The sequence below is a fragment of the Eumetopias jubatus genome, unplaced genomic scaffold (assembly GCF_037043125.1).
Source record: "Eumetopias jubatus isolate StellerSeaLion01/CBP00866 unplaced genomic scaffold, mEumJub1_p1.0 scaffold_13, whole genome shotgun sequence".
NCBI lineage: Eukaryota > Metazoa > Chordata > Mammalia > Carnivora > Otariidae > Eumetopias > Eumetopias jubatus.
In genome coordinates, this window is record NW_028274819.1 from 56,422,372 (window position 1) to 56,436,830 (window position 14,459).

General features: G+C 56.6%; 1 protein-coding gene across 1 annotated transcript in view; it reads left to right on the plus strand.

Annotated features, from left to right (window-relative positions):
* The window catches only part of SLCO2B1 (solute carrier organic anion transporter family member 2B1), a 45,524-nt gene extending 31,382 nt beyond the window's left edge, over nt 1–14,142 (plus strand). The window contains exons 9-14 of the mRNA XM_028116017.2: nt 2,174–2,531; nt 5,445–5,610; nt 10,088–10,251; nt 11,866–11,930; nt 12,259–12,379; nt 13,458–14,142. Of these exons, the coding sequence (XP_027971818.1) occupies nt 2,174–2,531; nt 5,445–5,610; nt 10,088–10,251; nt 11,866–11,930; nt 12,259–12,379; nt 13,458–13,638 (1,055 nt within the window). The 3' untranslated portion in view covers nt 13,639–14,142. The remainder of the gene's footprint in view (nt 1–2,173; nt 2,532–5,444; nt 5,611–10,087; nt 10,252–11,865; nt 11,931–12,258; nt 12,380–13,457) is intronic.
* Nucleotides 14,143–14,459: the final 317 nt, after the last annotated feature.

Below are 14,459 nucleotides of genomic sequence, written 5' to 3' on the forward strand. Positions count from 1 at the left end.
TTAGAGAAGGCCCCTGTCTGATGCGGGAGACATTATCCTTGAGTTAAGGGAGGCCCCTGACAAAGGGAAGAAAGACTATCCCTACGGTGGAGGGAGCCTCTGAGCTGTGGGCGGCTCCTGAATCTCTTGAGTGGGGAGGAGCCTACCCAACGGAGGAGGCACTAAGCTAAGGGAACAGCTATCTAACAGAGGTGACCCGGGAGTTCCCAGCAGATATCCCAGTCTAAGTGAAAGGCATAGCCCTGCCCTCCAGGAATTTTCCATCTGTTCTAAGGACCGGCTGCAAATGCTGAAGAGATAGCGGGTGGGTACAAAGTGCACTTGGGATGATTAGCACAGGAGAAGGAGATAGAAGCAAGTAACGAGCTAGAGCCTTCTGGCAGCCGGAGAGGCCCAGGAATGTGGGCGGGGTGGGGTCCTGCAGGTGGAATGGCCTTTACACTAGGAGTCAGGAAACCCCTGGCAAATTCTGGCCTTGCTCCGGCCGCTCTAGATGAACTTGGGCCCCACCTGTCCAGTGAGGGCACCGGTATGGCCTGGGCCAATCCTGGCCAGGGCAGCTCCAGGAGGGAGGAATGCTGGAGCAGCTACCTGGGGTGCAGGCCACGTGTCACACCTCCTCACTCCAGACGCTGGTTCAGTGCGCTGTGTGTAGGACAGGGGACTCAGGACAGGAGGCAGGCCTGAGACACGAAGGAAGGGGAATTCCACAGCCCAGTTCCTACCCACCGTACGAGGACTGTTGGTCTTTATTTTCTGGCTTCTAAGGAAATGGTTCCTGGCCCACCCAGGGGGCTAGAGAACTAGCTGACTGGGCTCTGGCCAAGCTCTGAGGGCAGACAGAGATCTCCAGCGATATGCACCCTGGTCTTGCTACTGCAGGAACAGACGGGACCTCCCACTTGGCCCAGAGGAGCCCGAGGGCCATCTTTCCCCACCAGTCCCGACTGCCAGGTGGTTTGCTCCTCTGACGTGTCTTCTCAGAAGGGCCTTTCCTCCTCTCTCCCCCACACCTCACGTTAACTTTCAGCTCACCTCCCGAGGGCAGAAACACATGCCTTTCTCTTTTGATGTTAGTGGAGAGAGAACTGCACGTGTCCGAAGAGAAAGCATTCTTGGCCTTGGCCGTCACCCGGGCTGCCCCTGAGGCTCTTCCTCGAGACTTACCCCCATCACGTGCCTTACAGGTTGGCAGACCTGCAATGAGGAAAGCTGTACACAAGGCACCGGGTTAGGAGATAATGGGGGATGGGGGAGGTCATCAAAGCCCGACCCATCGCTTCTTATGTGCTTTTGTTCTTGCTGCGTCCCTACTAGGAATTCCTTTTCCTTCAGATCCATTCTTCAGGCCCTACCTCTGTCCTACCTCAAGAAGCCACCCAGCACCAAGCCTGCTCAGTTTTTACCTTCTCTGGAGGTCTCACTTCTGCCCCAACATTGTGACATTTGGTCCCATATTGGCCTGCAGTTCCATCCATTCGTTCCCTCATTTGTTCCATAAATATTTGCTGAGTGCCTGCTGTGCCCCTACGCTCTGGAGATTGAGCAGTGAACATGGCAGACAAAAATCCCTGCTGTAAATGAAGCTTATGTCCTGGTGGGGTGACAGTCAAGTGGCTGAGCGAAACATGTGGTATGTGAGGTGAGGTGCTGCAGAGCATAGAAACTCGGGATGGGAGATCAGGGGAGGGACTGCTCTCCCGTGCTGGGGACACAAGAGGGAAAACAAAGGCCAGGGTTGGCTTGTTTTCTTTCTAGGTCTTTCTGAGAAAGACCTAGAGCAGGACAGGATGAAAAAGACTGAGTGGGGGAAAGTGAGCTGAGGAAGTAGAACAGAAGAAATGTACCGAGGTGGGATGAGATGAGATGAATGGAATAGGAGGTATGGAATAGAACTTTATGGAATCGAATTTTAGATAGGATCAAATGGAAAGAGGCACGATTGAATAGCGTGCAATCTAATTCAATGGAATGGAACAAAACTGAGTTTCAAGAGCAGAATAGAATTAAATGGGAAGGAGTCAAACGTAACGGGATGGAATTGGGTGCAGTAGAATTAAATGAGACGGCATGGAAGGAATGGGCCAATTTCAACTGCACAGGGCAAGACTGGACAGAAACAAAAGCACGGCTGGCCTGCGCACTCTGACCTTCTCCCCGCTCACCCCAACAGTGTTCCCCAGGGTGCTGCTGCGGACCCTGCGCCACCCCATCTTCCTGCTGGTGGTCCTGTCCCAGGTGTGCATGTCGTCCACGGTAGCAGGCATGGCCACCTTCCTGCCCAAGTTCCTGGAGCGCCAGTTTTCCGTCACAGCGTCCTACGCCAACCTGCTCATAGGCTGCCTCAGCATCCCGTCAGCCATCGTGGGCATCGTGGTCGGGGGCATCCTGGTCAAGCGCTTCCACCTGGGCCCCATGCGTTGTGGTGCCCTTTGCCTGCTGGGGGCGCTGTTCTGCCTTCTTCTCAGCCTGCCCCTCTTCTTCATGGGCTGCTCTACCCACGAGATTGCAGGCATCACCCGCCAGCCTGGGTGAGTGTGTAAGAGGCAAGGGGCGGGGGTGTCAGGGAGGGGGCCCGGACAAGGCCAGGGGAATGGGGTGCCCGTCTACCTCAAAGCTCACTCTCCATCAGCACCTTCTCCTCCCCTCCCCACCTGGCTTCAGAGCAGTGGGACTTCTCTCTCCGAGTCTCCAGTCAAGGTGTCAGGCAACACTAGGAGGGGCAAGGATGGAACTTCACAGACAGGACAGCTCAGGTCTGGGGAGAGGTGGAAGCCAAGCCAGGGCAAAGCCACTTGTGCGGATGGCATCTCCAGAGTGGCCAAGGTAAGGCAGAGGCCACGTCAGAGAGCAGGACCCAGCTCAGCGTGGGGAAGGCTTCGCTCCGGGGCAGGGGAAAGGCCTGCCTGGGAAGCCCGCACCCTCTCCATCCCCCGGGGGGTGGGGGTGTAGAGAGAGGGGGCGAGCAGGGCTGGAAGGCATCTGTCATGGACGCTGCAGAAGGGACTTAAGCCGTAGGAAGGGGTTGGCCCCCAGAGGCCTTGAAGACTTGCGGTTCTTAGAGCCTGGCGGCTAAAATGATGTTGTTCCATGACCCTAAAACTCAAGGTTCTTTTCCCACATCTGAGGCGGCACCAAGAGGAAAGCCTCCGATGCCTAGCTCCCTTCCCGTTTCTCTGTCCTCCCACCCTCAGGTATATGCTCTCTCCCGCTGGGGGCTGTCTTCGAGAGGGTGCTGGAAGTTACATCGCTGCCTCTTCTCCAGAATGACTTCACTTTTCCTGGGAACTGCTCCAGGCTTAGGCTGGCCCAAGACCCAGCTAGAATTCCCCGATTGTCTCCATTCCCACCTCTCCCTGGGCATCTCCTCCCTCCACCCACATGCCAGCTATCCCGCCTTGCCGGAGGCTCAGCAAATCTCTCTGGCCCAGGCCCCACATCACAGCCTCTCCCCCGTCACCCTTTCCCTTCCCCTCCTTCCTTGTCCCTCCTCCCAGACAGTAAGGCGACTCTGCTGCCTCCCCTCTGCAGAGCCCTTGTTCTAGGCACAGCGGTGGAGCTGTAGCCAGACCCTCTACAGTCCCCGGTCTGAGGAGCGAGCCAGGGCCTTTATTTTTTTATTTTTTTAAAAGATTTATTTATTTATTTTAGAGAGAGAGAGGGAGGGGGAAAGAGAGAGGGAGAACGCATGAGGTGGGGAGGGGCAGAGGAAGGAGAGAGAGAATCTCCAGCAGATTCCTCGCTGAGCACAGAGCCTGACATGGGGCTCAATCCCAGGACCCCAAGAGCATGTCCTGAGCCGAAATCAAGAGTTGGCTGCTTAACCGACTGAGCCTCCCAGGGACCCCTCCCCTTTTTTTTCTTCCAAAAAGTAAGTGGAGGGCGCCTGGGTGGCTCAGATGGTTAAGCGTCTGCCTTCGGCTCAGGTCATGATCCCAGGGTCCTGGGATCGAGTCCCGCATCGGGCTCCCTGCTCCTTGGGAGCCTGCTTCTCCCTCTGCCTCTCTCTCTCTCTCTCTCTGTCTCTGTCTCTCATGAATAAATAAATTTTAAAAAAGTTTAAAAAAAAGTAAATGGAGACAAGTCAGCCTAGCACACACACCTATTTCCCTTTTCTTCTGCCTCTCGCCTTGACTCTGACATCTCATCTCACTGTGTTCTCATCTTTGTTCTTGCAATTTACTCACTGAGCTTTGGGCTCTAATTCATTGACGAAGCTTTTTGGGACCAACTGAGCAAATTCAGGAGGCTTTCTCATATTTCAGCCCAGCTAGTGATACCGACAGCTGCCAAGAACTGAGGTCTCCCACGCACCCAGCATCCAGCCCAGCTCTTCCCATATTCTGTCTCATTGAACCTTCACAGCATCTCTGAGATGGGTTGTACCATTATGCCCATTTCACAGATGAGGACAGTGAGGCTCAGAGAGGTGAAGTCGCCCAGCTGGGCTGTCCAGCTGGGAGGGGCAGAGCCAGGGCTCTCCCCACAGGAGCAAGGGGCTGCGGAAGAGTCCCTGCTCTCATCCATTCAGCCTTCCTGCTGCTGGCAAGGGCAACCTGAGGGGTGCCTGCCCCTGGGAAGCCCGCACCCTGGTGCCACCTCAGCTCAGGCAGTGCCAGCCCGTTCCATTTCCTGCTTGGCAGCGAAGGAAGAAGAGATGATCTCCCCCTACCCACTGTCAGAGGGAAACCCCCTCCTGAGGGAAAGAGTGCATTCACCTCTTCCCCGAGGCCCCCTTCCCAACTCTGGCTACCCAGTTGTCCTACCCACCTCCCCAGCCCCCTGTTGAGTTGAACCTCTTCTCCAGGGAACTGAGATCTCACTAAGCTGGCCAGACTTGCCCCGCTGCCTGGGCCTCTGCCCACACCCAGCCTAAGCCCACAGGACCCTCAGCTGCCCACTGGGGCCCCCTCCTCGTTTGTAGCCTGGTCGTAGGCTCCCTGGCAGGTTTTCTCCCTCTGAGCCATGAAGTCAGGTCCTCCTCTGAGTCCCAGGGGCCACCTCCGCACCTCACCGAGGGTGACCTAACTCCTCAGACTCAGCCTCTCCTCTGATCTCCCAGCTGACTAGAGTAGGGGTGCTCCTGGGACTTGGGGCAGGCCCTCCAGAGGGAGTTGGCGGGACTAAGTCATGCAGTGGCCACAGTGAACAGAGTAGTGACAGGGAGCTGAGAGGCCGTGAGACTGCAGGGTGGCCATGGGAGGGGGTTCCCAGCAGAGCTGACAGAGACACTGAGGTCCTGAGAGAGGCAGGGACAGGTGGGTGATTCCACAGCTAGTCAGGTGTCGTACCTGGTCCAACGGACATAACTCGAATTTTCTAAGAAAAGGAAGCAATCCAGCCCATCAAGAAAAAGGCCCCTTGGGCACAGGGCTGAGGTGGCCCCAGTTCATGGTGTGAGAGCCAGAAAGCCAGGCTAACCCTGCCACCTTCTCTCCCACCAGCAACCTGCCTGGACCGGACCTGTTTCCAGCCTGCACAGAGCCTTGCTCCTGCCCATTGGACGACTTTAACCCTGTCTGTGACCCCAGAACCCATGTTGAATACCTCACACCCTGCCAGGCAGGCTGCACAGGCCGGCTGGTCCAGGAAGCCCTGGACAAAAGTCAGGTGGGTCAGGCCTCTGATTGTTCCCTCTGCCTCCCCTGCGCTCTGCCCCTCCCTGTCTTTGTGCATCCATCACACTCTCCATCTTTGCGCATTCTCATTCTGTGGCTCTTCTATCTGTTGGTTGGTCTGTCTCCTTCTGTTGGCCGATGTAGAACATGATTCTTGCAGTAAACTTTCATTGCCGGTTGGGGCCCAGCCATGTGCCAGGCCCCAGAGCACAGGGGTGAGCCCGATCTGACTCCAGCTGTCTGTGCAGGGGAGAGGCAAAAGGAAACAAGGAATTCCAGGGGTGGTGATAGGCAGGAGAAATGGTCCCCACACGTACAGACAAATATGGAAGAAGATGCATCCTGCCTGGGAGGGTCCTAGAAGGCTTCCTGGGACGTGGCCTTTGTGCTGGATCATCGAGGATAAGTGAGCAAACCAGGAAAGGACTTTCCAGGCAGAGGGAACTGCAGAAGCAGAGTCTGCATACACATGCATACAGTTTCAAGAAACTGCAAAGAACTTGTTGGAGCAGAAGCAGAATGTTTCCAAGAGGGAAAGTGAGGCTCAGTCAAAGAAGGGCATTCAAGACCTTTACCGAGAGAGCAATGGGGAGCATTGGATGGGCCAGTGACAGGGTCAGATCTGGGTCTGATCATACTTGAGGCCATGTATTTAGGAAGGCGAGCAGAGTGCAGGCTAGGAGACAGGGAAACAGTGGGGAGGCTGGCCCAGAGAGCCCAGTCAATCATTCAGCCAGTCAGCAAACCTTCACAGAGCTCCTCCTCTGTGCCAGGCCCTGTGCCGGGGCAGGGGGGCGGGCGGCGAGGACCCAGAGCCACAGGGCCCTCCCCTCAAAGAACTCCAAGCAGGGAAGGAGGCAGAATAAGCAGCCGCAGTGCATTCTGTGTGAACCTTAAACGGGGCTCCAAGACTAGCCACTCCTCCTCCTCTTTCTCCTCAGTCCCCCAAATGACAAGTGAGGAGAATATCTGCCTTCCTCAGGCCCCCAGGCTGTAGAAGAGCCTGTGGAGGGGGGGCGCGGGGGGTGCAGCATCGGGCTGGCCACAACGCGTCCCTTCTCCAGAGTTCCCCCTCTTTGTCATGTGGAACTCCTCCTGCCTTTGCATCCTGCGGGGCATCAGTATCCAAGCCCAAGGCTCCTCCAGGTAGAGACCTGGGCCCCACGGGCTGGTGCAGAGGAAAGCACCTGGCTGACGGGGCTGCAAGCCAGCAGGCACCGCGTGGGCTCTGCAAACTATTTGCCTTTGCAATCACCGAAATCCCAGCCTCTCTGCCTCCTTAGCACTCACTGTCTTTACCTGGTTTCACCTCTGAGACCTTCCAGGGGACCCCAGGCCCTGACAGCTGGGGCAAGATCCCCCAGGGAACAGTAAACTTTTGTGGATATGGGCCCCTGAGCACTGAGGCCAGGCTACCCGGTTCGAATCCCTGTTCTATCTGTACCTGGCTCCGTTACCTCAAGCAAATTATTTAATCTGTGCCTCCATTTCCTGGTCTATAAAATGGAGGTGATCGTATTGAGTACCTACTGTATACCAGCCACTGTGCTAAATGCTTTCCTCAGGTGAATTCATTAAATAGTGAATAAAGAGCCACATGACAATTTCCATGAAAAGTACTTAGCACAGTGGCTGGGAAATTTTAAGCACTCAGTAGTACACACTCCTATTAATGTCCATTATACAGATGGGAAAGGGAGGCTCAGGAAAGGACCAGGCATTGCCCAAAGTCTTAATGCCAGAGCTGGGGTTATAACCCAGGGTTCTGGCCTCCCAGCCCAGTGCCCTCCCCAGAGCATCCTCAGAGGTTGTGTCTGGGGATAGTATTTGGAGGAGGGTGCACCTGGGTCCTGGTCAGCACTCAGGAACTGTCGCTCTGGCCTGGAATAGTCTCGCAGCCAGCCTGCCTCCTGAGGTCGACTGTGAGCAAGCTCGCGGGCCCAGGGCTGGGTCGCTAAGCGGCCAGCATGGCTGCACTCAGTAACCGTGGATGAAGGAGTAGATGACCAGGGGAAAGACAGGGAGAGGTGGGCGGTTGGGGGGATCTGAGGCTCAGGGGGTGAGGCTGAACCCCCCGGGGGAGTGAGAATCAGAGGCAGCTGGAGAGATCGGAGTCAGCCGTAAGAAGAACTTGCTGCCAGAGTTAGATGAATGTGAATGAGAGCTGGGAAAACCCCAAGAGGAAGGCGTCTAGCTTTGTGTCCGTCCCAGCCATCTTTGGCCACTCAGAAAAGGCATGAGGGCAGGTCTTTCTCTTCTAACCACCTTACCGGGCATATTTCTCCCCTCACCTGTCCCTCCATTGTACCTCCACCCCAGTGGGTTGCTCAGCCTGGGGGCAAAAAGGTCCAGATGGCGTGTGCTCAGCAGGTCGCACGCCTGTGGCAGCCTGACCACGCACGGGCACCCTGTGGGCAACGGAAAGAGCGCCCAGTTACCCCAGCTGGACTCCCCGATCTTGCGCACGCTCTCTCACCTTGCCCTAATTCTACATCCTAAGTACTCTCAAATCAAACCCTGTTCTCCATCCTCCTCCCCCGCCCACCACTCTCTCCATGGTGGGCCTCTTCACCGGCCTCCCCTGTCTGGCCTGTCCTCTTGCAGGAGCCCCACTGGCTTTGGTGCTCCCGAGCTTAAATTCTTCCCAAGGCTCCCACAGTCCGCCTCAGACTCCCAACCCTTTTCACAATGGGAAGTGTGTGAGGCTGCCCCAGGCTGAGCAGACCACCCTGAGGGTTGATGGCACCCAGCCCTGCACCCTATCCCAGCAGAGGCCGAGGCTCCCTGGGACACGCTGGTCAGAAACTCTATTCTGTGGGGAAGAAAAGCCTAGGCTTCCTGCTTTGCTTAGCTTCTGTGAGGCACGGGCGGTGGAAACCATTGCTGAAAGAATCCTAGGCTGGAAGTTTTCCAGGCCACGTGGGGATGGGAATGCGGGCTGCAATCAAACACGCCCCTGAACCAGCCTGGAGGCCATCCCTTGCAGTTTGAAAAGGGGTCAGGCTTTTCACATACTTCAGCCTCTGGAGGGGTCCCAGTTGTTTGGGGGGGTCTCCTATTGGACTTGACTCTGGCAGGAGGGAGGGCTAGGCTTTGTCCTCCGGCCCTGGAGCCCCCAGACCTCAGAAAGCTATACTCCCTGGTGAAGGTTCTGCAAACATGCTGGGGCCAAAGCTCGCTTCAGGACCCTGCTCACCTCGCTGGGTTCCAGCCTCTCTGAGCAGTTTTCTGTTTCTGCCAGCACATGGGTGCCCTTAGGACAATGTTTTCAATACTTTATCCAGCATTGTGTTGTCAGCAGGATGATTGGCAGGGCCCCGGTCCCACTGTGTTTCTGGAAACAGCAGTCCAGGTTCCTCTTTGTCCCAAAGTCTTCACGACGCCATCCCGGGGCAGCCCTCAAGCACCTCCCTGCCTCCCCTCTGCTCTCCGCTCCAGGCAAAGATTTGCTGCACTCTTTCATGCCACTTTCTTGGGATTTTACATCTGACCTTCCCTCTCCTCATTTCAGTTTTCCTCTTGGCAAACTCCTATTCATTCCTCAAGACCCAAATGCAGCACCCCTCTCTGGTGAAGCCTTCCTTGCCCCTCACCTGCTGAAGCCGGGTTCCCATGGAGCTGCCTGCGTCCCTCTCTCCTGTGCTTGACTCTCTCCTGGAGAGTCTCCTCTGCAACCCAGTGCCCTGCAAGACCTCAGTGAAGTAGAAAGGGAGGGACACTGAGCTGGAAAATCTGAGTTCCTTCCCCCAAAACACTCTTAGGTTGTTTTTTTTTTAAGATTTTATTTATTTATTTGAGAGAGAACATGAGAGAGAGCGTGTGTGTGTGTGTGTGTGTGAGAGAGAGAGACAGAGTGCACAAGCAGGGGGGAGGGGCAGAGGGAGAAGCAGACTCCCTGCTGAGCAGGGAGCCCGATGAGGAACTGGATCACAGGACTCCAGGATAATGACCTGAGTTGAAAGCAGATGCTTCACTAACTGAGCCACCCAGGTGCCCTTTTTCTTTTTTTTTTTTTAAAGATTTCATCTATTTATTTGAGAGAGAGAGAGCATGAGAGAGATCCCCAGAACACTCTTGGTTACTTTGATTCCTGGCACAGTCAGTCAGGAATTTGGAACGTTCTGACCTCACCAGGTGAAAGAACGAGAGTGTGTGTGCACACGTCTGTGTATGATTGTGTGTGTGGAGGTGTGTGGGTGTGAGAGTGGTCCTGCGGTGTGTGCGAGTGTGTGTGGTGTGGTGGGGGGTGATTCTCCCCCAGCCCCTCTCCCTGTCCTCTGCTTCCCGGTCCGCACAGCCTCAGCCCACGTGTGTGTCCGTGGCCAGAAATCCCAGCCTCCAGCCAGCTCTGTCCCCAGCCGGTTGGTGCCCTCGGGTCCCTCACAAGCCTTCAGGGGCCTCAGGCGCTTGGCCAGCTGCTCGCCCTTGGAGGCTCCTGAAGGCTTTTCTCCGCTCCCTTCCCACTCTAGGTTTTCTACACCAACTGCAGCTGCGTAGTGGGGGGCGGCCCTGTGCCGGCGGGCGCCTGCGACTCAGCCTGCAGCCACCTGGTGCTGCCCTTCATGCTCCTGGTCAGCTTGGGTGCGGCCCTGGCCAGTCTCACCCACACACCTTCCTTCATACTCATCTTAAGGTGAAAGCAGGCGTGGGCCAGAGCCGGCGGATACCTAGAAGTCCTTAACCCCAGGCAGGATAAGGGATCCTGAAGGCGGGGTTTGAAGAAGGAGGCCACTCGGGTGTCCTGGGCCCCCCATAACAGAGCAGGTTCTCACTGCCCTGTCTCCATCCTCATGGCAACCTACTAAAGTGAAGTCCCGCTCCCCCCATTTATAGATAAGAAAACTGAGGCTCAGAGAAGTTCAGAAGCTAGCCTCGGGTCTCGTGGCAAGTGTTGGGTAGAGAAGTACCAGTACCAGGGCCCAGAGCCAGGCCCCTACTTGCTCCAGGGAGAGGCCACCCAGTCACAGTGAGGAGAAAGTGGAGTGTCACATGACTGCCCACCGCCACCCTGCCCATAGTGGGTGGGCCGGCAGGAGCTAACATCCAGAAAACCAAGCCCTATCAGTGTGGTTCATGACTCTTCAAGTCAGTGAGCACTTATATGTCCACTGTGGACCCAGCCCATTGTCCTGAGGGTGCCTGCTGGGACTGACAAATTGTTACCTGAGGCCAAAGTCAGCACGCCTAGGTTGGGGGCTGGAATTGGGACCTCAGAGCAGGATAATTGCAAGTTTTCATTGTGCTGGGATTATTTTTTTTAAACCATTTTTTTTTTAGATTTTTATTTATTTACTTACTTATTTGAGAGAGAGAGAGAGAGAGAGAGAGAGAGAGAGAAGGAGCAGGGAGAGGGAGAAGCAGATTCCCCACTGAGCAGGGAGACTGACTCAGAGCTGGATCCCGGGGCCCTGGGATCATGACCTGAGCCGAAGGCAGATGCTTAGCCAACTGAGCCACCCAGGCGTCCCTGGGATTATTTTCATTCTCTGTTTTTTGGAAAATTAAAAGGGGGATGGCGCCCCTCACAAATACGAGAAGACACGTAGATCTATAAAACAGGCTGGCCACCAGAGAGAAGGTAGTGGACTCCGACTTCCCGGCAGGCAGGCCATGTAAGAGGAGTTAATGCAGGCAGTGGGCTGCAGATTCTGACTCTTGACACCCACCTGCGCTGGGATCTTAGCCGAGTCGCTTAACCTGTCTGAACATTCATCAGTCTCCTTATCTGTAAAATGGGCTAATGGTAGAACCTACCTCATGAGGGGTGAGGTAGGGCCTGCAGTATAGAACGACAGAGCCTGTAGTAAGCACTCCGTAAACACTAGCTGCTGCTATTCCTAAGGAGGAGCCAGTGATGGCCCCAGCATCCTAGGCTGGGGCCTCACAGCATTTGGGGAAGTTAGAAGGCAGGTTCTGGCTACCTAGTTTCGGGTTTTGCCGAGTGCAGGAGGAGGAACTTGGCGGGCCCGGGGGTGAGGAGAGAGGGTGGGGGTGTCTGTGAGCAGGAACCCAGGGAGGCCAGCACAGGGTCCTGATAGCTAGTGGGAGTGCCTGGAATGTGGGGGGCTGGGCTCCACAGGTTAAAGGGAAATGGAGTGGGGAGCCTGAGCCCACCCCCGCCCCAACGCCCCGGACCCTCAGACCGGGGGAAGGCTGGCCCTGGGTGGTGAGAGAGAAGGGGATGGTGAGAGCCACTGGGGGGCTGGGACCCTCTTAATCCTCACGTGGCCGTGTTTCTACTTATTAGGGGAGTGAAGAAAGAAGACAAGACTCTAGCTGTGGGAATCCAGTTCATGCTCCTGAGAGTTTTGGGTAAAGAACCTTCCTGGGACCCTTAGTTCGGACACACACTGTGCGCCAGGCCTGGGGGCACAGGGATGAGCGGGACCCAGTTCCTGACCTTAGGGTTCATGAGCCCCAGGCAACGGATGGGACCTGGGACCCTGGAGGTGGGTATGCAAACAGAGAGCCCTCCAGCGAGGCAGCATCCCACACCAGGGTAAGGGCTGGGCTTGAGGGCCAGACACTTATGGGACAAGAGGCCCCGGGGGCTCTGGGGGTTGCGCCTGCCAGGGAGCAGGGGGGCGGGTAATGCAGAAACGCCAGGCCCTGTCGTCCCCTGACCACCTCCTTCCTGCAGCCTGGATGCCCAGCCCAGTGCTCCACGGCAGCGCCATCGACACCACCTGTGTGCACTGGGCCCAGAGCTGTGGGCGTCGGGCTGTTTGCCGCTACTATGACCACGACTTGCTCCGAAACCGGTGAGACCTGGGGTGGGGACTGCCAGGACCCTGTGGGAAGGCTGCTGGAAATAACTCCTGGGGTCCCAGGTAGGACAGCAGCAGGGACGAGAGGCCCATTTATACCCTGCTGCTAAGTAGCAGGTGCAATATCCTGTACTGAGCTCACCAGTCCTATGAGCTAGCTACTGTCCCCCACTCTTAGGATGAAGAAAGTGCGAGTTAAAGCAGCCCAGCATCACTCAGCTGATAACTGGCAAAGCTGGGCCTTGAACCCAAGTGGTCTAACCATGGTCTGTGCAGGAAACGTGTCGTCATGGTTGAGTGTGGGGAGAACCGGGGGAGCAGCCCAGCTGTGAGAGAGACAAGGAGTTGAAGTGGGGTTGGGAGAAGGCCGGTCTAGGACACAGGAGGCCTGGGATCCAGCCCAGCTCTGTCTCTCTCATTGGGAGACCTGCCTTTTCTGGAACTGAGTCTTCCCATCTGTGCAATGGGGAGCCCAGAGGAACCTGAAGGCCAAGAGGCTGCTGGGATGGGATAGGGGGTTGGAGGGGACTTGCTAACAGGGCTGGGAGCAGAGAGCTGGTCCCTGCCAGCTCTGAGGAGGGCCGGGAATGACCAGGGCCCTTCCTAGAGGGAAAAAAAATCAAGTAAGAGCCTTGGTGAGTTAGGCAAATGGGGGAGAAGGAATCCTTGTGGCAGGTGGGGTGATCTAAAGTTGCACCTGTCAGGGCCCCTGAGCCCTTGGACAACCAGAGAGAGGCAGGGCTGGCCCAGGCTGCAAGCTGGCCAGGGACAGGGCAGGAAGGATGCCCAGGCTTCTGCCTCCCTGCCCAGCGCTCCTTCTGCAGAGCCTCTCCCCCTCTATCAGGGAAGGACCCCCACAGGGGTCAACGCCAGGGGCCTCCCTGTCTCCGCAACCCTTATGGTGATAGGGTCCACTGCCCTGGGGCTGGAGGCCTCTTTCCGCCCCCCAGGCTTCAGTGTCTCTGACCACACGATGGGTGATGATGGCCGACCCCGCTCTGCCCCACCCCAGGGACATCCAAGCCCTGGACAGGGAGGTCCCTTGTTCAAGGGTCCCTTTGGCCTTTTCCAGGTTTGTTGGCCTCCAGTTCTTCTTCAAGATGGGCTCCCTGGCCTGCTTTGCCTTGATTTTGGTCATCCTAAGGCAGCAAGACAAAGAGGAGGGGACCCAGGTGACCGTCTCCACATCTGGCCTACAGCAGCAGCTGTTGGCGTCGGGGCCAGGAAAGAAGCCTGAGGAATCCAGAGTGTGAGCTGGCCCCAGAAGGGCAGGAGTACCTCCTCTGCACCCTTCGTCCAATCTTGGGTGTCAGGAACCCTGTTTTCCAATTCTGGCTTCTCTGCCAACTTGCTCTGTGACTTCGGGCAAGTTACTGACCCTCTCTGGGCCTTTGTTACTCATCTGAACCAAAGAGTTGTCTAGGGGTTTGGTGTGTTGGCCACTTCTAAAGCACGATGGTCTTCCCCCTTCTGCCCCCAGCCACACAGGCTGACCTGAAACCAGGCTTTCCTGGTGGAAGGACTGCGTATCTTTCCCTCAGGCCCTAGAATAGAGAAGTAGACAATATTAGGCCAGGTTGCCTTTCGTACCTGGTCCTAGCCCAGCTCTGCCACTCACCAGGAGCACCCTACCCTCTCTGGGCCTCAGCCACCATCTCTGACAGGTGAAGTGGACTTGCCGGCTTGTAGGCCCCTTCTGGCTATGACCATCTTTGTGGTCAGGATGGACTCAGGTCTCCTCCTCAGCCCCACTCAGCCTGGAGGTGGGGCCAGGACAGCCTGTCAAGAAATATACATTTGGCGCCCCCTGGAGGCAGAGCCCTGAGCTCCGGGGGGCGCCCACTGGGGAGGAAGCTGGCCTCACACTCAGAACATTCAGGTGGGCCAGGGCCTTCAGCAAACCTGGCGTGAGGGCCCCTGGGGCACTTAACTGAGGTGGGAGGGTCACCCTGTAGACTCAGGAAAATCCAGTCCTTGCCCTCAGGGAGCCACAGTCTAGGCGAGGCCTGGGCTCTGCCTTAGGGGCTCCAGTGAGGAGGGAGATCCAGGCCCCACACTTGGGCATTTTCTGACT